The 23,396-nt window shown below is 48.9% G+C and overlaps 3 protein-coding genes across 4 annotated transcripts in view; all 3 read right to left on the bottom strand.

The window, feature by feature from the left end:
- LOC119109473 (CCR4-NOT transcription complex subunit 10) overlaps positions 1–23,296 on the bottom strand; it is a 31,257-nt gene extending 7,961 nt beyond the window's left edge. Inside the window, exons 1-3 of one of the 2 annotated variants that reach the window (XM_037233097.1) lie at positions 23,227–23,296; positions 21,940–22,183; positions 20,645–20,795 (exon numbers count right to left, since the gene is read on the bottom strand). In XM_037233097.1, the coding sequence (XP_037088992.1) occupies positions 20,645–20,795; positions 21,940–22,176 (388 nt within the window). In that variant the 5' untranslated portion in view covers positions 22,177–22,183; positions 23,227–23,296. The other variant, XM_037233098.1, reaches the window with a different exon arrangement.
- LOC119109474 (1,5-anhydro-D-fructose reductase-like) lies at positions 6,034–7,357 on the bottom strand. Its single transcript, XM_037233099.1, is given in 2 exon segments — positions 6,034–7,198; positions 7,200–7,357. Coding segments are annotated over 2 exon segments (972 nt in total). The 5' UTR covers positions 7,296–7,357; the 3' UTR covers positions 6,034–6,322.
- Positions 15,834–16,430, bottom strand: LOC119109476 (aldo-keto reductase family 1 member B7-like). The gene has a single exon (XM_037233101.1). The coding sequence runs from the start codon at positions 16,339–16,341 to the stop codon at positions 15,925–15,927; it is 417 nt and encodes a 138-aa protein (XP_037088996.1). The 5' UTR covers positions 16,342–16,430; the 3' UTR covers positions 15,834–15,924.
- Positions 23,297–23,396: the final 100 nt, after the last annotated feature.

The raw sequence follows: 23,396 nt of genomic DNA, 5'->3' as shown, positions 1-23,396 counted from the left end.
TCAGGCAGGGAAAGACAGGGCAGATATCAGGGCCCAAGCACGAGTTTGCAGCTAAGAGTTGGCATACCTGCTTCCGCATTCATACCCCAGCAGAACGACATTTCGTACCGCGAGTGTCGTTGATTGGACAGCTGAGGTTGGCAGCACCTGGCGCGTTCTCTGGTCCGCGGCCAGACGCACCCGACTCCGGCAGCCATGTTGTGATCAGTTGACGGTTCACGTCAAATATAATCTCCGCGAATTGGTATTACGTTCCACTATTGAGTGGAAAATGCGGGCTTTAAGTGCTTTAAAAATCATGAACATATGAATTCAGATTTATCTTAACATCACACGTAATTTTCCCCCATGATGTAGCCCGTTCCTCCAAGATCTGGCTACATTTAACAAGACCTTAATAGAAAATGCAGTAACCAGAGGGCCTCATGGGAGCATCTCGCAGCACTGTAGCATTCGTAAAACTCAGGTAAATGACCATCAGAAATCATAACGATTATGCTCTCTAACTACTACAACTATTCGGTCGCTTTATTCTTCTTGTACTGTTCGCCCGAAAGAAAAGTCTATTCCGCGTTACATCTGGGGATTTTCCGATGAACTACAGGTTTACGTATGCACGCTTTGTATATATCTGTGTGTGTGTGCGTGTGCGTGTGCGTGTGCGTGTGCGTGTGCGTGTGCGCGTGCGCGTGCGCGTGCGCGTGCGTGCGTGCGTGCGTGCGTGCGTGCGTGCGTGCGTGCGTGTGTGTGTGTGTGTGTGTGTGTGTGTGTGTGTGTGTGTGTAATATGTATGTAATATGATGTCATGTATACATATATGTATATTCATATGCTTATATATATTGGTGTGTGCGCACGCGTGTGCGTGCGTGCGTGCGTGCGTGCGTGCGTGCGTGCGTGCGTGCGTACGTGCGTGCGTGCGTCTGGTGCTCGGTGCGCATTTGGAAGAGCCTCGAAACGAAGTTTCTTAGCAGTCTTGCATCTTTTGGCCGATGGGCAGGGAGAAAGATAGCGACGACAGCTCCAGAGGTGGGCGTGCCAGGCGTCTCATTGGGGCCACATAATACCTGCATCCTGCAGACTTCTGCTGATTCGTACACAGACCGGTTTTAAGGCACTAGTTCTGCCTGGTGTAAAAAGTCGCGTTAGGTGTTCTGAAAAAATGCTCTGAAAGGCCGGTTTGCATTCAGCTGAGCGACATTCAATGCGTAGCGTAGCTGAGTATCCCGCGTCGGAGATAACGGCGGCTCGTTTACCTCCATTAGAAGGCTCGCGATAAGCCTGGCTCGAAATGTCCCACTCACGATGTTATCACTCACGATGTGCGCACACAGTCGTGGTGCACAGTGCCAAGAGTGAGCTCTGCTGAGTCACTCGCACACTCAAACGCGTGACACCCGCACTCAAACATGGAGCGAATCAGCGTCCTCTACGGGGTCAGCCTCGAAAGATATCCTCGAGACGACCTTGAAGATGTTGAATGCCTTAGAGTACCGATCCCTGAGCTTTCTTAAGGGCGTGTGTTACGACGGACTTCTGTTGATATATATATATATATATATATATATATATATATATATATATATATATATATATATATATATGAACACTAGACCACATGCGTTTCGCCCAGAGTTCTCGCCGCTTCAATGCACGCAACTCGTGTAGTTTGCAGAAACATATCGCAACTTTTCGTAGGTCATATAGACGAGTGATGCCTCGAACACTGTATTCCGTGCCCAACACAATGGTTCGCAATAAAATGCAGCTCTATCGAAACAATAGCACGAGTCAACCGCGCAGACATCTTATAATGTGACAAAGTCACTCTACATGGATAAGACGAAGGAGAGCTCCACCGTTTCAGAGGGACAGCGCAGGGTCACAAAGGATACTTCATGTCCTGAAACGGCGTCCAAAAGGGAGCTTCCGGATGATCGCTGATGCCAGGAAACATGGACATGTGGAAACTTCTGCCCGGCTCGCCCTGGTCAAGCGAACTCAGCGCCGCCATGTCCAGCTCGTCAAGCTGGAAGCTGAAAATGTCTCCGTTCTCACGGATCCGCGTCGCCTTGGTCGACTTGGGGATGACAATGATGTCCTGCTGGGCCAGGAAGCGCAGCAGAACCTGCGCTGCTGTCCGCTTGTGCTTCTCCGCTACCAGGCGCACCACCGGGTTGTTCAGCAGGTCCGGTAGCTCCACGGTCGCGCCGCGGCTCTCGTACAGCACCTTGCGGCCGGGGGAGCCCAGCGGAGCGTACGCTGTGATGGCAATGTTGTGCTTCTTGCACGCCTCGCGCAGTGCGCGCTGCTGGAAATAGACGTGACATTCCACCTGGTGCACAGCGGGAGGTATCTCAGCATTGGAGACTATCTTCAGAACTTGCTTGGCGTTGAAGTTGGACACGCCGATCGATTTTGTCAGGCCAAGTTTCACCATCTTTTCCATTTCCTTCCACACGGCGATCAGGTCAGTCGAAAACTCTATCAGCGGTTTACCATCCTGCGAGGGAAAGACGTCCGTCTCACTTCTCTCCACACACCCAAACGGCGTATGGACAAGGTACAGATCGACGCAGTCAAGACCCAGTAGTTTCAGCGACTTTTTTAGGTACTTCTCCACCTTGCCTTCCTGCATGCCGGCATTGGGCAGCTTGGTGACCACGAAGAGGTCGCTCCTGGTCATCTTGCCCGACTTCAGGGCGGCCTGGATGCCCTCTCCGACGCCGTCCTCGTTCATGTAGAGGTACGCGGTGTCGATGTGCCGGTAGCCAGCTAGCAGGGCGGCTTCCACAGCGGCGGCCACCTCCTGGCTCGGAGCCTGCCAGCAGCCCAGTCCCAGCAGCGGCATCCGCTGTCCTCCCGAGAGCGTCACCGAAGTGTTCATGGTGCGTGGCGGTGCCTCCTCGGTCCGTGCGGGCTCAGGCGCGACTGGGCCGTCCGGGAACTGGCCGCTGTTCAGCGTGGCGGACTCGGGTGGGCCGGCCGAGCCGCCCAGCTCTTCCCGGCACGGGGGGGGGGGGGGAGCCGGCCGGGTCGACCACCACCAGTGCCGACACCGCGGCCTTTGCTTCGATGTCCGCGACGAGCTCATGATGTTGCAAGCACACTGACATCCGCGAACGGCAGCCGAAACGTGCTTGGTCCTGATAGATGCACACGAAGTCCACGGCAGGCCGGCTGCACGCATTTTATCAGGAACGACGCCGTTTGTTATTTAGACAACAGAACGCAAGACATGTTGCATTAGGCGCAATTCTCATCTAATCGGTCAGATTGTTCCGTTACATGCAACCGACACTTTATGACATTAAGCATCTTCACCGCCAAAGGCGTGCGAGCAATCACGACATTCGAGTGGCAATAAAATTATGCGGAAAGAAAAACGCATCAGAGAAGAACAAACCAAACGCATTTTGACTACTCAATTCATGCTTAGTTCATTGTTTATTGCATATTTTTGTGTTCCATTCATGCAGCGCGCTGCACTCTAACGGAACAGCTAGAAATACAGAAGGTAGTGACGAAGATATCCACCCTATTTTGTATTGATTGAATCACACCAGTAAGCCCTCCTGCTAATGAAGGCGCAAGATCCCTGAGGTACACGAGACCACCAGCCGGCAAATGCAACGCGCCAAGCAATTCAAATCGCAGCTCATCTGAGTGACGACACAGTTCACCACTCGCGAAGTGCACGATTCGAGGTGAAGTGAATACGCTTGTATCCAAGCTGCTTGCATATTACTTTTGAATACACTTGTATCCAAGCTGCTTGCATATTACTATTTCATAACCATAACCTAAATGTGGAACAGTTCATTTAAAGGAAGCATGCCACCTCGTCTGTGCTTTTAACTTTTTCTTAGATCAGGCGTGTCCCATTTGATCCGTGGTACCAGATCTGCTGAAATCTTTGACTGTAGTGGCCACTCCGCGACAGAAATCTCACTGAGCTCCTTTTGCATCACTAAAAAATAATACATTTCATTCGCTTTGCTTTTTCAACATGTGTGTTCTGAAATGTTTCCAATACACTGATTCGTCAAAAGGCTTGTGTTGTCATGGTTGATTGGGATTTTCGGGCACGTCGACAACAGTGGTCATTTGGCGCCCATCACCAAGTTTTTACCCAAGTAGTAAACCTGTTTAAATGGCTTTCAAGAAGATATATTTAAAAAACGAAGCGAGCTGATTACATTCCAGAAAGCGCGAGTTGTCTCCTAGACTGTCACAGAACGTCAGAAGCCATGTCTCCTAGACTGTCACAGAGCGTCAGACGCCGTGTCTCCTAGACTGTCACAGAACGTCAGAAGCCATGTCTCCTAGACTGTCACAGAGCGTCAGAAGCCATGTCTCCTAGACTGTCACAGAGCGTCAGAAGCCATGTCTCCTAGACTGTCACAGAGCGTCAGAAGCCATGTCTCCTAGACTGTCACAGAGCGTCAGAAGCCAGTCATCCCGTGCAAAGAGACATTGACATTCTTCTACCAGACGCGCTCGCGATATAATCACATGACGAACGGCGAGAACAGCAGTACATCGATGGCGGAGAAGTTTATCGGCTCCCTCCAACAGATAGACGTGGGTTGCATACTTGTGACCCATACGTACTACGCAGAGGACAGCCTCTTATCGCATAACCTTGCGAGACCAAGACAACCACTGACCCAGCTGGGGTTTATTGCTCTGAGCCTACTGCTTTCTGCCCCATGCCTAAAACACTGCAAAATGTTTGCATGATAAATGCTACGAAATCTAGGAACTCCCTTTTTAGGGAAAACGGCATACAAACATGAGGCAATTACTACGCCAATTTAACGAAACGCTTTCCTACGTTTTTCATTTATGTCATGTGGCGTATAGCACAGTGGCTCTTCTCGCAACATACTTTGGCTCTTGGACAAAGACGCATCACGTGGTTTATAGTTTCACGCTGGTTCAAGCTTCAACAGACGCAGTTCCCGCAAAATGACCTTCACCGCCCGTTATCCTAAACATGAACCACTTGCTTGCACTGGCGTTATTCATACCAGTGGGGGTGTCACTTTCAAGCCCACAGGCCTGCAACCTGCGGGTTCAAACGGCAGCAGCGAGAGGTGCATCTATACTGCTACAGATGATGATCGCCATCGACAGATTCTGCCACCGTCAGTGGTCGCGAACTGGAACTACACCATAAGATAAAAAGGAACAGAGGAGTGTAGTGATGTGACAACACGCTAGAAGCGTAATTTGGGACCGAAAATAACTAATAGCATTGTCCTCATTATACCTTGATGCTGTTGCCGTGACAATACCTAGCGCTTTTATTACGCGCAAATGGTCCTGAGGTTTACCCGGAGTACGCTTCTGAATATGTCTCAAACGTGGAACACTCCTTTCAATGCCCTGAAACGATAATTAAAAGGTAGCCTCCGGATGATCACGGACGCCAGGAAACATGAACATGCAGAGAAGTTCTGTCCGACCCGCCCAGGTCCAGCGAGCTTAACGCCGCCATGTCCAGCTCGTCCAACTGGAAGCTGAAGATGTCTCCGTTCTCATGGATACGCACCGCCTTGGTCGACTTGGGAATAGCAGTGATGTCCTGCTGGGCCAGGAAGCGCAGCAGGACCTGCGCTGCTGTCCGCTTGTGCTTTTGTGCCACCAGGCGCACCACCGGGTTGTTCAGCAGGTCCGGTAGCTCCACGGTCGCACTGCGACACTCCACTCCCAACTCTTCCATCAAAAATTGGAATCCCATGGCTGGAGGATCCCGAGCCAAAGTCTTCAAGACGGCACCCGCAATGCACTTTGGCCACAAAACCCTGGATCAGAGTACTCAAGACCATCTCATTCTGACAACACCCGTCATCTCGTTAGCTGGTCACTTCTGCTGCGTTGCTAAGTGGTGCCACCTATAGTTACAACAGGGAATGGACAGTTTCCCAAAATCATTTAAATGCGTCTCGATATCTGGGTCAGAATATATATATATATATATATATATATATATATATATATATATATATATACCAGCACTAGACCACATGCATTTCGTTAACAGTTTTCGCTGCTTCAATGCATGCAGTTATTGTAATTTGCATGAACAGATTGTAACTTTCATAGGTCACATAGACGAGTGATACCTCGAACACTGTATTCCGTGCCCAACACAATGGTTCGCAATAAAATGAGCACTAGCGAAACAATAGCACGAGTCAACCACGCAGACATCTTACAATGGGACAAAGTCACTCTACATAGATAAAACGAAGAAGAGCCCCACCGTTTCAGAGGGACAGCGTCACAAAGGATACTTCATGCCCTGAAACGGCGCCTAGAAGGGAGCTTCCGGATGATCGCTGACGCCAGGAAACACGGACATGCGGAAGGTTCTACCCGGCTCGCCCTGGTCCAGCGAACTCAGCGCCGCCATGTCCAGCTCGTCAAGCTGGAAGCTGAAGATGTCTCCGTTCTCACGGATCCGCGTCGCCTTGGTCGACTTGGGGATGACAATGATGTCCTGCTGGGCCAGGAAGCGCAGCAGAACCTGCGCTGCTGTCCGCTTGTGCTTCTCCGCTACCAGGCGCACCACCGGGTTATTCAGCAGGTCCGGTAGCTCCACGGTCGCGCCGCGGCTCTCGTACAGCACCTTGCGGCCGGGGGAGCCCAGCGGAGCGTACGCTGTGATGGCAATGTTGTGCTTCTTGCACGCCTCGCGCAGTGCGCGCTGCTGGAAATAGACGTGACATTCCACCTGGTGCACAGCGGGAGGTATCTCAGCATTGGAGACTATCTTCAGAACTTGCTTGGCGTTGAAGTTGGATACGCCGATCGATTTTGCCAGGCCAAGTTTCACCATCTTTTCCATTTCCTTCCACACGGCGATCAGGTCAGTCGAACAATCTATCAGCAGTTTCCCATCCTGCGAGGGAAAGACGTCCGTCTCACTTCTCTCCACACACCCAAACGGCGTATGGACAAGGTACAGATCGACGTAGTCGAGACCCAGCAGTTTCAGCGACTTCTTTAGGTACTTCTCCACCTTGCCTTCCTGCATGGCGATCATGGGCAGCTTGGTGACCACGAAGAGATCCCTCCTGGTCATCCTGCGTGTTTTGAGGGCGGCTCGGATTCCCTCTCCGACGCCGTCCTCGTTCAGGTAGTTGTAAGCGGTGTCGATGTGCCGGTAGCCGGCTAGCAGGGCGGCCTTCCACGGCGGCGGCCACCTCCTGGCTCGGAGCCTGCCAGCAGCCCAGCCCCAGCAGCGGCATCCGCTGTCCTCCCGAGAGCGTCACCGAAGTGTTCATGGTGCGTGGCGGTGCCTCCTCGGTTCGTGCCGGCTCACGTGCGACTGGGCCACCCGGGAACCGGTCGGTGCTTTTATCGTGGCGGACTCGCGTGGGCCGGCCGAGCCGCCCAGCTCTGCCCGGCACGGGAGGGGGGGGGGGGGGGGGGATCCGGCCGGGTCGACCACCACCAGTGCCGACACCGCGGCCTTTGCTTCGGTGCCCGCGACGAGCTCATGATGTTGCAAGCACACTGACATCCGTCGAACGAGCAGCCGAAGCGTGCTTGGTCCTGATAGATGCACACGAAGTCTACGGCAGGCCGGCTGCACGCATTTTATCAGGAACGACGCCGTTTGTTATTTACACAACAGAAATCAAGATATGCTGCATTAGGCGCAATTCTCATCTAATCGTTCACATTGTTCCCTTACATACGATCGACATATGGCGACATCAAGCATCTACACCGCCAACGGCTTGTGAAAAATCACGACATTTGAGTGGCAATAAAATTATGTGGGAAGAAAAACGCATCGGAAAAGAATAAACCAAAAGCATTTTGATTACTCAATTCATGTTCAGTTCATTATTTATTGCATAGTTTTGTGTGCAGTTCATGCAGTGCGCTGCACTCTAAAGGAACAGCTAGAAATACAGAAAGTAGTGACTAAGATATCCATCCTATTTTGTATTGATTGAATCACACCAGTAAGCCCTCCTGCTAATGGAGGCGCAAGATGCCTGAGGTACACGAGACCACCAGCCGGCAAATGCAACGCGCCAAGCAATTCAAATCGCAGCTTATCTGAGTGACGACACAGTTCACCACTCGCGAAGTGCACGATTCGCCTATGCTTTTATCCCAGCTGCTTGCATATTACTTTTGGACGCAAAAAGCAGAAAATGTGTAGGGCATACAATGTCGAGGAACCTAAATTGGATCGCATGCTGCAAACAATACGAAGGTTTATGATGCAATGACGCCACCTTATGTGATATGACCCCACACACGTACATTTTATCAACTTTTACCGCACCGAAGTAACCAACGAATAATAACTGAGATCCACCATCTAGTCAAAGCGCTGTCGCATTCTGCTACTGCACGTAAAGGCACCGCAAAACTGCACTTCGCACCCACCGAACTGCCTCGTTCCGCCAATGTCCAAAGCCAGAAAAGCACACGGTGTACAGCGGCCGTGATTGGTGCAACGAGCCTAACCCATGACCACATAGCAATTCCGACACGCTCACGCACCATGACTGGCAAAAATAAGGCACTAGACTCAATTCAAAAGCTAGCAACCGCACGCAGCACATCCGCAGAACAGAAGACGCCCGTCACCATGACGGCGCGAGACTTGGTCCGCTCTCCCGGCTGAGCGAGCAAGTCACTTATGTACACAGACCATCCGACAGCAATGGCGCAGCCAGTGGAGAGGAGAGGGGGTCTCATGGGCTTTTGGTCCCCCCCCCCTCCCCACTCCCATCCGCAGATTCGGAACCTGGTGATCAGGAAAGCTGTCTTGGTTTTCAATCTCAGACGCGGCCACGGACAGCAATATGAAGAGCCCAACAATCGTACTTTGGTAACAAGGGGAGCGGACCGCTGAGAGACTATGTGCGGTAAGCAGCTGAAGCAATTGTTCAAGGCACCATGGCAGTCCAACAGTTATAGCTGATACATCATTGATACGCTACGTACTGTACCTATCAACAGTTGTGGGGTCCGTTAATCTCTTTGCGGTGCGTAGGCATTGTCAATGGAACTGCGACTCGCTCTTAAAAATAGTCCTTACAATCACGAATCATGGTAATCCCCCCCCCCCCCTGCGAATTCATATCCAAATTAATGTGCCTAGCACACACTGCTGTTTAGTTGCGTGAAATAATGGCACGGACCATAAACACTTGCCCTCGCAGAGTCATCCCATGTCTCAATATGCAATAAGCATAGCATGCATGCACTGAATGATTTTACAAAAACTGCAGTTGTAGCTTTGCTTTCAGAGCACGTAGCTTGTCTTTGCGAGAGCGCAGCCCAAGTAACGGTTAAATGCACGAGGAATGCGAATGCCTACACCTGCATTTGATCGCCGACCATTCACACGGAATAGTGGTTCAGTGTTTCACGTACTACGCGTCTATGGCTCAGGTGAAAGCCGACAATGAGAAGTGGTAAGCCGATGCCGGCAACGCTATACACCTCGCGTTTGTAATTGTCATCACGGCGTCTCAAAATCAGGGGCGTGGAGTCGTGCTCATTTAGAGGGACTTGAGTCCTCAACTCGGGGGTCCATGTTCGTGAACTCACATCCCTCTCCTCCCCCCCCCCCCCCCCCCTCCCCCGTTAAGACATCATGCTCATCAAGTCGCCAAATAGCGTGTGCAGCATGGAGGGAAATTTCATGGTTTGTTTTTTTCCTATTAATTCTTTGAACGATCTACAGAAGGAACGTCGATAACTACAGATACATCTATGAGGTATGTCCAGGCACACACTATCTTTCAACACACTAGGTTGGTTTTCAGCTAAACGGCCACCCGGCTAAACGGCTAGCCGTCTAGCCGCGGATCGATGAGCTAGCTGACCCACTAGTTGGCCGTGGGGAGGCTGGAAGCTGTTAAAAACACCTATGCACACATTCGAAAGGTGCCTGTGCCCATGCCAATTGTTCTAGCCTGGTGTGGTAGCATGAACACAACGTTTCGGCCAGTTAACCAGCCATCACCAGTTGTTACGGAGTAGTGAACTGGACGATGTTTGACTTTCAGACATGTACGCGTCACAACCTGAATTATCTCCTTGGCATTTCTGGGACTCAGTGCGTGCGTGCGTGCGTGCGTGCGTGCGTGCGTGCGTGCGTGCGTGCGTGCGTGCGTGCGTACGTGCGTGCGTGCGTGCGTGCGTGCGTGAGTGTGTGTGTGTGTGTGTGTGTGTAACATGTGCATGTGTATTGGCAATAGACTAAATGGGTTTAACTCATAGTTCTGGCAACCGCAATTTATACAGTTTGTGTAGTCCGACAGAAAAAAGTTCGCAACTTTTCAGAGATCTCCATAGATGAGTGGTACGTGAAACACTGCATGTCGTGTCCTGTAAAATGGCAAAAGATACAATGCGGATCTTGCGAAATGGCATACCAGTTAACTGCGCAGACCTCTCAGCGATTCTTCTAGGAATGGCAATGTTCAACAGCTAAGCATATTGAAGCAAGCGTCACGATTAGTGAATAAGGCCCACTTGGAACTAACGGTATGCCTTTAAAAGGGAAGGGCTAGACGGCCTACCTAATCTGTTGACAGTCCCATGTTCCAAGCCCATGGGACTGATCGGCACAAAATCTTTACCAATCGATAAGTTATAGTAAATAACCTACCCAATAAATGTCCTGTCCAGAACATGATCACCTTTGGTCTGGCCACAGGCCACCGAAAACGGCCAAAACCGTATGAACTTAGTTTGCAGACACCCTTATGTCCCAAGCCTATGGGACAGATCGGCAACAAACGTTTACCAATCGATGTGCCATAGTCGATATCCCTATTCATTCCAGAGCAAGATGACCTTGAGTCAGGTCAAAGGTCATCAAAAACACCCCAAAACCTACAACGCTGGCTGCAGACAACCTAACGCTCCAAGCCCATGACACCGATCAGCATAAAACCTTCATTAATCGATGCACCATGGCCGACATCCTATCCTGTCCAAAACGTGGTGATCTTGGGTTGGGTCAAATGTCACCAAAAACGCCCCAAACCACCTGAAACTAGTCTGCAGACAACCCCACGCTCCGAGTCTCTGGGACTGATCGACACCAAACCCTCACCAATCGATGCGCCCTAGTCGATGTACTATCGTTCCAGAACATGGTGACCTTGAGGCAGATCAAAGGTCAACAAAAATGGCCAGGCCCACCAAAATTGGCTTCAAGCAGCCCCAATGCCCCGAGCTTATGGCACCGGTCAGCACAAAACCTTCACCGAGCGACGCGCCATAGTCGTTATCCTATCCTTTCGAGAACATGTTCACCTTGAGTCAGGTTGAAGATCACAAAAAATGGCCCGCACCACCACAATTGCTGCAGACAACCTCCTGCTCCAAGCATATGACACCCATATACATTAAACCTTCACCAATCGACGCGCCATTATCGACAGGTTATCGATTTTGGCACATTGATTGGTAAGGGTTTGTTGCCAAACTGTCCCAAAGGCCCAGAGCATGGAGTTGTCTGCAAATTAATTTCGGGTGGGTTTGGCCATTTTCGGTGACCTTTTACGAGACCTAAGGTTACCATTTTATGGACAGGATTGGATGCCGGCTACGGCGCATCAATTTATAAAGTTTGCATACTGATCTGTCCCATAGGCTCGGGGCATGGTGTTGTCTGCGGCCATTTTCGTGGTTTTGGGCATTTTTGGTGCGTTTTGACCTGACTCAAGGTCACCATGTTCTGAAAGGGATAGGACAGTGACTATGGTGCATCGACTGTTGAAGATATTAAGCTGATCGCTTCCATAGGTTCGGAACATGGCGCTATCTGTAACCGTATTTTCCGTTTTTATATTTTGTGACTTTTGACCTGACACAAGCTCACCATGTTCTAGAACGGATAGGATATCGACTAAGTGGCATCGAATGGTGAAGGTCTGGCATCGATCGGTTCTATAGGCTCGGAGCCTGGGGCTATCAACAGGTTTGCTCGGCCATTTAGTCCCTCATTTTAACCTGCGCCCGGCCGGAGGGGAGCTGACTTCCCCTGAGATCTCAAACTTCCAGACTTCGTATGCGGAAAACAAAGATATCGTTTTGAACGCATCATCAAATCTGAAGAATGTACACCAATTTTTACCTTGGGTCAAATGTAAAGTCACCCCAGGCCATGACAGGCTAAAAACGGTCGTTCCGACCGATGCAATTACAACCCAACCTACGTTAACACGTCGTGACGGATATCAAGGGCGCGGAAATACACCTTACTAATGTAGAGTCCATTCCGACCATTTCTATTCCCCACGTGGATCAGGTCAGATCAGGTCACCATTCAAAACTGCTACACCAGCAGCCTACAAGAACGATGCTTTTCTTCACGATGTGCTTCAGACTAAGTTTATTTTATGGGATGCATCTCTGGAAAAAGGAATTCCAAACACAAAAATACCATTTAAGGGTAACCTAAAGTTCATCTGAGGTCAACTCATGTCAAATTCATAAACCATCCAAACGAAAAATTTGAAGTGCTCACCGGGTCCATGTGACCAGTAGAATGTTTTCATGCGGTCAGAAATACTGTATTGTACATATACAGGTACTTAAGATCACATAGGTGTTGTCTTCATTACACACAGCTCTCTCGACGTTTGGAGACGCATTTATGCCGAATTGAGAACAAGTGCGCTGGTACATGAAAATAGACGTCATCAGCTTCACAGACACGATAAAGAGGTGGTTGCACGCGTCACACTCATTCATCTAGCCTCTCCGCTACTGGTAACAAAGGTCAATAACATTGGATGGCTTTATGTGACCTTTAATTTCCCCATATGATCTACTATGACCTCATTATGCATTAGAATAATAGCAAACAAGGATTCCATTCGAGGATTCGAATTCCGCATCCAAAAATACCCGAAAATTGTCTGCTTTCGGCTCAGCGTGTGTTTTGCAAAAGGTACCAATATAGATAGGTAATGACCTGGGCCAAGGTTATGTGCTGTGTGGTCATATGATAGCTGTGCATGCAAGTTAGCACTCTTTTCATATCCGAACATCAAAAATACACAATAATACGTACAACTTACCTTAAACACGAAAATAATTGCAAAAATTTACCTGACTTCGGGTCACTGACCTAGCAATTTCGGAACAATCTGCAATACACAAATTGTAGGCACTATCATATTATACTACTAAAAGTTTGAACAATGACAAATGAACCACAAAACTGTGCTCGAAGTTTTTTAGAGGTTGACCTCTTTGACCTGGCCTAGGTAACTGATCGTGGCATACCAAAACAAAGCTTCGCAGAAAGGATGCCAAATTGATGGATAAACAGGTATTGATAATTTTGTGTTGCTGCGGTCGTTCACGTTTTGTCTGTACTCGAAAAACCGCACGGGGTTTTAGTCGACTTCCCCGGCCGGGCGTGGGTTTAAGCGCAAGACTGCACTTCAAGACAACAAAATGCCACCATTTCGTGAATATGTACCGTAATACGTCACGGTATGATTATGTGATGGAAAGGTTGTGTAAAAGTCGCTGCCAGATCAGCCGTGGGAGAATTACCACGGAAGCGGAAAGCCTGACTCGCTTGGAGTATTTTAACTCGACAAGAGGTGGCTTGTTAATGGATGCGTGTAAAATAAACGAGTTTTGTTTTGTGTGTCTGTTGGAAACCTTTTTCGTGGTTTTATTGCGCACTTCTCCATGATAGTATGCTTTTTTAACCTGCATTTGCATTTTCGGTTACGATATTATTCCATTTCAGTCATTCGATTTCCAGCCGCATTTCCGTCACAGTGGTGGTGATGTGGTTTTTAAGGGCGCGTCGGCATCAGGGCATTTCCGTCACAACTAACAGAACTGCCCAAATGTGTATTTGAACTATGTATCACAAAAGCGCCGTCCACGTTCGAAACTCGCATTTAAAGCGTCCAACTGGTCGCAAACCAACTGCCGTCCGTTGATGCAACGATGTGTACTGACGTACTTCAGGCATTATTAAGTGAATGGTCATATTTTTCAGTATGCTGAACACAATATCATAAATGAGAAGGCGGAATTCGTGTCACGTTTCTATAACGTCATAATCTCTGGGTGAATTCAAATTGCGCAGCGCTAAATAGGGTACATAAGTTCGCGGGCGCCCAGATCAGAAAGAAAAAAATGTATTAAAAAGTATAACAGTGGACTGCAGGGGATCATTCTGAAAATTGCTATCTCGACCACAGCCCCATACAAATCTGGAACAGTTCATTTAAAGGAAGCATGCCACCTCGTCTGTGCTTTTAACTTTTTCTTAGATCAGGCGTGTCCGACTTGATCCGTGGTGCCAGATCTGCTGATATCTTTGACTACAGTAGCCACTCCGGCGAGAGAAACCTCACTGAGCTCCCTTTGCATCACTAAAAAAATATTGCATTTCATTCGCTTTGCTTTCCCAACATGTGTGTTCCGCAATGTTTCCAATACACTGATTCGTCAAAAGGCTTGTGTTGTCATGGTTAGTTGGGATTTTCGGGCACGCCAACAACAGTGGTCATTAGGCTCCCACCACCAAATTTTTACCCAACTAGCAAACCTGTTTAAATGGCTTTCAAAAAGATCTGTTTAAGAAACGAAGCGAGCTGATTACATTCCAGAAAGCGCGAGTTGTCTCCTAGACTGTCATAGAGCGCCAGAAGCCATGTCTCCTAGACTGTCACAGAGCGTCAGAAGTCATGTCTCCTAGACTGTCACAGAGCGTCAGAAGCCATGTCTCCTAGACTGTCACAGAGCGTCAGACGCCATGTCTCCTAGACTGTCACAGAGCGTCAGAAGCCAGTCGTCCCGTGCAAAGAGACATTGACATTCTTCTACGAGACGCGCACGCGATATAATCACGTGACGAACGGCGAGAACAGCACTACATCGATGGCGGAGATGCACAGTGGTGCCACCTATAGTTACAACGGGAATGGACAGTTTCCCAAAATCATTTAAATGCGCCTCGATATCTGGGTAAATATATATATATATATATATATATATATATATTATATATATATGTATATCAGCACTAGACCATATGCCTTTCGGTAGCAGTTTTCGCTGCTTCAATGCATGCAGTTACTGTGTTTTGCAGGAACAGATTGTAACTTTTCATAGGTCACGTAGACGAGTGATACCTTCGAACACTGTATTCCGTGCCCAACACAATGGTTCGCAATAAAATGAGCTTTGGCGAAACCTTAGCATGAGTCAACCAACCGCGCAGACATCTTATAACGTGACAAAGTCACTCTACATAGATAAAACGAAGGAGAGCCCCCACCGTTTCAGAGGGACAGCGCAAGGCCCCTAGAGATACTTCATGCCCTGAAACGGCGTCTAAAGGGAGCTTCCGGATGATCGCTGACGCCAGGAAACATGTGCATGCGGAAGGTTCTACCCGGCTCGCCCTGGTCCAGCGAACTCAGTGCCGCCATGTCCAGCTCGTCAAGCTGGAAGCTGAAGATGTCTCCGTTCTCACGGATCCGCGTCGCCTTGGTCGACTTGGGGATGACAATGATGTCCTGCTGGGCCAGGAAGCGCAGCAGAACCTGCGCTGCTGTCCGCTTGTGCTTCTGCGCCACCAGGCAAACCACCGGGTTGTTCAGCAGGTCCGGTGGCTCCAATGGTCACACCGTGGCTCTCGTACAGCACCTTGCGGCCGGGGGAGCCAACGGAGCGTACGCTGTGATGGCAATGTTGTGCTTCTTGCACGCCTCGCGCAGTGCACGCTGCTGGAAATAGACGTGACATTCCACCTGGTGCACAGCGGGAGGTATCTCAGCATTGGAGACTATCTTCAGAACTTGCTTGGCGTTGAAGTTGGATACGCCAATCGATTTTGTCAGGCCAAGTTTCACCATCTTTTCCATTTCCTTCCACACGGCGATCAGGTCAGTCGAACAATCTACCAGCAGTTTTCCCATCCTGTGTGGGAAAGACGTCCGTCTCACTTCTCTCCACACACCCGCACGGCGAATGGACAAGGTACAGATCGACGTAGTCGAGACCCAGTAGTTTCAGCGACCTCTTCAGGTATTTCTCCACCTTGCTGACCTGCATGGCGATCATGGGCAGCTTGGTGACCACGAAGAGGTCGCTCCTGGTCATCTTGCCCGACTTCAGGGCGGCCTGGATGCCCTCTCCGACGCCGTCCTCGTTCCGGTAGAAGTACGCGGTGTCGATGTGCCGGTAGCCGGCTAGCAGGGCGGCCTCCACAGCGGCCGCCACCTCCTGGCTCGACGCACGCGAGCAGCCCAGCCCCAACAGCGGCATCCGCTGCCCACTCGAGAGCGTCACCGACGTGTTCATGGTGCGTGGCGGTGCCTCCTCGGTCCGTACCGGCCTAGGCGCGACTGAGCCGCCCCACAACCGGCCGGTGTTGTTTATCGCGGCGGACTTTGACCGACATCTGGGGGCCCGTGGGTCACGCGACTGACCCACTCACGCGACGCGTCATGCAGCAAGTGTAAGCCGCATGCTCTGGCTCACAAATTATACATCCCATGGTCTACAATAAGCATTAGACGTGTAGGAATTCGAGTCGAAGGGAGTTACAAAGTAACGTTTGTTATTAAAGGGAATGATTTCCATTTTAAGATATTGCAGCAAACATTAGATGTCATGAAACAGGCTCACTTATAACTATCGGAATATTTTTTAAGTGGAAAGGACTCTCTGCTTAGTAACTATGCTCCCACAGCGCCATGGTTTGATTATGTCATCGTACCTTGCGCAACAGTAACTGAAAGCCCACTGGCAACCGTTATATTTGGAACTCGCGCTTTAGAACGTTCAATATCAACGGCCACGACAATGATATTTCTTTGGTCTTGATCGCCGTGTGGCTTGTGGAATGGCGGTACTTGAATGACGTAATACTGACGTTTTGAATGCCAGTGGCCTTGAAATGCCATCCCCGGTATACCTTCCACATTTTCGCGGGCGTGTGACTCAGAAACTAGATGGGCTTAGATCTTAAGGACAGGACTGTGAACAGCACCGAAAGGTCTTCAAGATGGCCTTTTCCAGTTCAAAACCCCTTATCCATGTGGAGCATTTCCTTAAAACAAGACTGAGAGTAAGATATGTCCTCACTAGGGGCAACTCGCATATAACAGTTTACATTGCTCTGTCGTAGGCGGTTCACCTTCGACGACAAGGAGTCGGCCTGAGCGTCAAAGGCCATGAGGAATTAAGAATGTCGAGTGGCTATAAAATGCTGCGGAAAGAACAGCTATCAGGAAATGCTAAAACCAAAGTAACTCATGTAGAACACTGCATATGTAAGCGCGCAGCTAGGATACAGACAGAAGTGGCGGCGATATATATATACTATTTTGAAGTGATTCGATCACGCCAGCAAGCCCTCCAGTTAAGGGAGGTGGCGGGATGGCCCGAGGTGTACAAGACCACAAATTATGAAGGCTAATTGAGTGATAAAACATTGGCCACCCGCAAATAGTACATGGCTCATCTAAGCTTTTACATAAGCTGCTTGAATATTACTTTTGGATGGCGCATAAGGGGAAAAAAGTGTAGCGCGTTGTCAATGTCGGGGCCCACCAATGCTGGTTTCCAACGTCACAAGTAATGCGAAAGGTTATAATGTAACACCGATACTGTATTTGCATTAACCCACATGTGCACATTCTTATAACTTTCTACCGCATCAAAGTAATTGGTTGAATCAGAACAGAGGACAGCAAATAATCAAAATGCAGGGCAGGGCAGACCGCTGTCGCCTTCTACCCTACATGTAGCGGCATCGTCAACTGCTTTTCCGTTCCCACCCAACAGCCTCATCGTGTCACGTCCAGAGCCGGAACAGCACAGAGTACACAGCCACGGTGATCAGTGCAACGATGCCACCCATGTCCACAGCGCAGCTGCGATGGCTCACGCGACATGGCTGGCAAAGAGAAGGCACCATATTCCATTCGAAGCTTGCAACCGCACGCAGCACATCCGCAGGACGGAAGACGCCCGTCACCATGGCGACGCGAGACTCGGTCCGCGCTGAGGCGAGCGGAGTCGCCTATGTACCAAGACCATCCGACCTGGCAGTCTGCTCCAGGCCGCCGCTGGACCGGCCTGAGAGCGGCCTGCCCGTGACCAGCTGACCCACACTCCTCCCGCCCCAGTCACGCCACAGGCCAGCTACACCCTCCGCAGCACGCATTGCTGTTAGTTGCGTGAAATGATGGAGCAGACCGTTAACCACCTGGATTCATGCATTCATTCTGTATGATGGCTTACAAACCTATACCGAAAACGAACGGTTGTCGATTTTGCAGCAAGCAATACGAGTTCTAAAAAATAAATAATAAATTATTAAAAATTAATAATTTTACGGCAAAAACAATGCAACGCCGGCTCGGATACTGGTAGTTTTACAGATTGGGCAGGTGTAGACTTGCTTTCAGAGCAGCTTCCCCTGCTCAGGAGAAAGCAGTCCGATAAATGTTAAATGGCTGCGGCGCTGGAACTGCTAATTACAGACCAGAGAACGCCCGGGCAAGACGAGATAAAGCACACGGAGGCATACCTCGCAACTTAACACTTCCATTCCAGGTACGCCAACAAAGTTGGCTACGTGACACAAGCCTGGGGAGTAGATGTTACAGTAAAGGGCTACACTCTGTCTTAGAGGACGCTGCCTGGGGAGTGGAGTTACACTCTAGGGCTACGCTCTGCCTCATAGACAGGGCGTAGCCCTTAGTTCCAGCCAACGAACAGTCCAATAACTATGCTACAAACGTCCGCGGTGGACAACCACATAGGAGTTATCGAGAGGTGGGAGTAGCAATCTCACAATCTCAGCGCCGTGGCACAATTTGGCCAACACTGGAACACGTCAACGGACCAGGCGTAAACACTCTGCGATGAGATGGAAGGCAAACTAAAAAAGTCGGGACCGCGAAGCTTTAAACAACTCAGCAACTCAGTTCCCTATGACGGAGGATGTCTCAACTCAGTTCCCTGCGACGGAGGAATGTCTCAACTCGGTTCCCTGTCGGAGGATGTCTCAACTCGGTTCGCTATGACGGATGATGTCTCAACTCAGTTCGCTATGACGGATGGTGTCTCAACTCAGTTCCCTATGACGGAGGATGTCTCAACTCAGTTCCCTATGACGGAGGATGTCTCAACTCAGTTCCCTATGTCGGAGGATTCTCAACTCGGTTCGCTATGACGGATGATGTCTCAACTCAGTTCGCTACGACAGAGGATGTCTCAACTCAGTTCGCTGTGACCGACGATATCTCAACTCAGTTCGATATGACGGATGATGTCTCAACTCAGTTCGCTACGACAGAGGATGTCTCAACTCAGTTCGCTGTGACCGAGGATATCTCAACTCAATTCGATATGACGGAGGATATCTCAACTAGCTCAAGACTAACTGCACGTGGCTGATTTGCCGAAACTCCAAAACAGTGATGTGGTAACCAGGTAGCCAATGACTGCGTGCTTCAGCGCAGATACATAAACTTGGGCATGAAATCAGGGCATGGAAACTTCATTTGGCGACCCGTGAAGACCACAGTCCTGAGAAAGGGGCTTCGCCAGGGCAGCACTTTTCAATGGAGATTTGCAACATAGTGTCTTGAAAAACAGTGCTTCCATGAACTGATACCAGGGTGACGGAAGGTCCTCTGTAGGTAACCGTAACATCGCACATTCCAATATTGCATGTTTTTCGACCGAGTGTGCGTGTGAATGCGTGAAAAATGTAACATCGTACCTTTTGCCGATGCTGGTGCACCAGCTTAGGGATGTGCTTTGCGGGGGATGGATGGTCGCGTGTAGGAGCGCGAGGACCTGGAACCATGCGTCCCACCGACACTTATGACAAGAGAGTCGGGACTTCTTGTCCCACTGGTTAGTCCAGTTTCGAAAAAAAAACCGGCACGGGTAGAAGGGTCATCAGAGGATGCCATCAGCATCTGGATACCTACAAATTGTTTGTGGTGAACGGCGGCGATGGGGACAGCCCTGGCCCGTGCGGTTTAAGCGGGCGGAGGACGGTGGTGGTCGGTGCACATCAGCCAAGCAAAAAAATCCAAACGCAATGTCCTGGTCGGCCATGCGCCCCCGTCGGCTCGCCACGCAATCCGTCGCTACCAATGCGCGTATTTTGGGTCCCGACGACCATTGCGAGTATAAATACCTAATCATGCCTATTGTACACGTATTTGCATTATACAGACCCAGCCGGCGGTAGGCTGCAACATATCCTCTCGGCTGAGACGCGCATGCTTACAGGGAAGCACGGCAAACGTTCTGCTGACAATGCGGGCAGGCTTGAGTGCGGCGCCACGGTGTGATTGCAATGTGACTGTCAGCAGCTGGTCAGTGGCAGAGCAAGCAGCGTGCTGCCGGCGCCAGCCGCCGTCTGCTCATCCGACGCGTTTATTGCTGATTATCAGAGCTTCCAGTGAGGCAGTATTCTAACATGAGCCGTTAGTATCCTATAAGGGTTTACATTAATGCTCTTATAATGCTTTTTAACATACAGTGTTCTTTAAGGTATAAGGTCAGCGACGTCAGAGGTAAGCACCGTCGTCAGCACAAGCCACTGCCCCCGCAGGCACGGCAGAGACAAACTTACCGAGGGGCTCGATGTAGCGGAAGATTTTGCTGACGATGCCGAGCGCGGCCCGATACTGGCGCAAGTGGTACAGGATGACGGCGTAGTTGTAGTAGAGGATGCAGTTGTCCACATCCTCCAGCGTCTCCAACCGTTCAGGCCGCAGCTTCGCCTGAGGCGCGGCCAGGAACAGCCAGGTGTATATGACAAACATTCAGAAACATGCTGTGACAGTGATCAGTCAACACCATTCATCATGAGCCACAAAGCACAAGTACATAATATGCAACACCTACAGGAAGGACAATCATCAAGGTGCAATGCAAAAACACAGCAATTTATCATGTGCATCACATGTAGCAGAAAATGTCTGAAAGGATTTTACATGGAATCAAGTTTGACCCTACTCCAAGAGTTCTAGAGAAAAAAATATAAATGGTGTGGCACAGCTGAGCCAAACCTTGCACAGCTGTAGGTGATTGAGTAGCAGACCTTTTGGCGTACAAGTTAGATTACCTTGCAAGGTCCATGACCTCGGCAGGTCAAAGTCAGGTTATGGTTATTACTGAAAGCAATTTCTAGAGAATCATTCAATCTGATGTGACAGTGAAGCGTTAGATGAAGGAATGCATCTTTGAGATAGTTTCTTAGACAACGGGACAATTAGATCTAGGATAACAAGTTCTTTTGACTTAGAGTCAGGTATAAAGGTCAGATGGAGCTCAAAACCAACCTGCTTTTTACTAGACTCTGCTGTATGGGGTCATTTCTGGTGCTCATTATGAAGTTATTGATATCAAGAATTGCAACAAACATCTTCCAAAAGTTTCTTAAATGTCAGGGTGTCACTAAACTAAAATGATCTCCATCAACAATTTGATTTTAAGAATAAATCACCTAGCATAGCCCTTGATGCTTACTCAAATACAAAAAACAAAACAAAACAAAACAATCACACAGGATTTTGGTCACCATGACACTCCAAAGGTAAAAGAAAGTCATAAATCTTAAAAGAACATTACTGACCCTTTGCTTAGAATAGATGTCTAGGTTCAAGGCATTTGCATGAAGTTGGGGGCACTTTGGATGTCCAGAGTCTGACCTTTTTTACCTTATTTGACCCAGATGTTATGAACTACAAGCCTCAAATTTGGACAGAAGTGAGTTCACATACAGTACATCAACACACCATGTGAGCTTAGCATGCCTAGCTCTCTTAAATTCTGAGATCTCATGGTTGCAAATTGACCTCTCAACCAAGTGAACAGCATGCAACTGCCTACCCCAGTGCATGTTAATGAGCACATGCAACTTACCTTCTCAAAAACAGACTTGAGGGCTTTTTGAAAAGCCTCAGTCTTCTTAAGACCACCTTTATAAAACTCGGCTACTGCCTTATTGTGGGCAAGTTTAAGGTCACCATTTCTGTCAGAGGGCAGCTTATCCAGGACTTGCAGGCAGTTGGAGTAGTTGCCCTTGTTGAACTCTGTTTTGGCTTTAACAGCCAGCTCTTTGTCAGAGCTACCCAGGTTTTTGTCCCCTTTTGAGGTCATCTTCCACCTGCAATATGCAGCTCAGGTGTACAATTTCACAACAGCACCACTGTGTGGGATGAGTGCAGGGAGTAATGGATGACTGCAATTGAGCCATGACAGTGATTTGTGGGTAGTGGTCAAAACAAAACATGCACTGAACTAGGGTATATATAAAACATGAATATCATATTTATATACCAAAACAAGCCAGCAGGTTATATCTAAAAACACAAGTGAGTAAGAAGATCAGGGGCCAGAGAAAAACAGGGAGGTCAGAGGCCACATGCTCCCTACTTTATATGGGGCCAAACAACTCAAACAAATAAAAGTGAGGAGAAATGTTATACTTCACAAAATATTAGACATTTGCATGACATGGTTTAGTACAACCATCATGATGAACCACAAATTTGCCCAGTTGCTTACTTACTTCACGCATCTAATTTTTCAAGCCATTACTCAAATGATACTTGCTAAGGATGAAGATTTTGACCCCAAACAAGCTATGACCATAAGTAATGCTCCTTACGAAAAATGAACGGTTTATGTAGGACTGACAAATGCCATAGATCACAAGCAGTCACCTTGAGACTCACATATGGAGTGGCACTATCAGGATGCATGCACATACATTAGTTTGCTGTGGTGCCAGTGTGTGGCAGTATTTGCACAGGAAAATTCTTAATGTCATTTTCATACAATTACTTGTCTATATTGTGGAGAAAACATGACAGCTGGACAGCATAAACATTGTGAGCACATATCTTAAAACACATCAATATTTCAACTCAATTTTTCAGAATTTGACCAGAACTTTTATGTCATCTAATGACTAGATGTACATGAGATAATGCCACATAAGAAAACAATGAGACAATTCCGTACCATGCCCGTCGTAGGTGGTATTTAGAACCCGTTTATCAGCAAGCATGAACGAAATTAAAACGATCCTCGCCGCGAACTCTGAATTTCGAGGAGCTAAGCAAAAATAAAGAAGGATATGGAGAACCCCACCACACATCAACAACCCATCATCAAATCCATGCCTTTACACCGATATCGACTCACTCCTCAACTCAGTGCCCGTGCAGCCCTCGTCATTAACCTTGGCACCCTACAGTGACCGTGGCCAACTGAGGTTCATGTTACTTAAGCTACAATCTACTGACGGTCATATTCGGTAGAGAAAAATAAACGGAATTACTTGGGCAGCTATTCCGGTAGATATTCCCACCGTA

The sequence above is a fragment of the Pollicipes pollicipes genome, unplaced genomic scaffold, assembly GCF_011947565.3.
Source record: "Pollicipes pollicipes isolate AB1234 unplaced genomic scaffold, Ppol_2.1 Scaffold_7231;HRSCAF=8579_pilon_pilon_pilon, whole genome shotgun sequence".
In the NCBI taxonomy this organism is placed as follows: Eukaryota; Metazoa; Arthropoda; class Thecostraca; order Pollicipedomorpha; family Pollicipedidae; genus Pollicipes; species Pollicipes pollicipes.
Note: the sequence above shows the minus strand (reverse complement) of the source record. Positions and strands in the feature narration are given on the sequence as shown.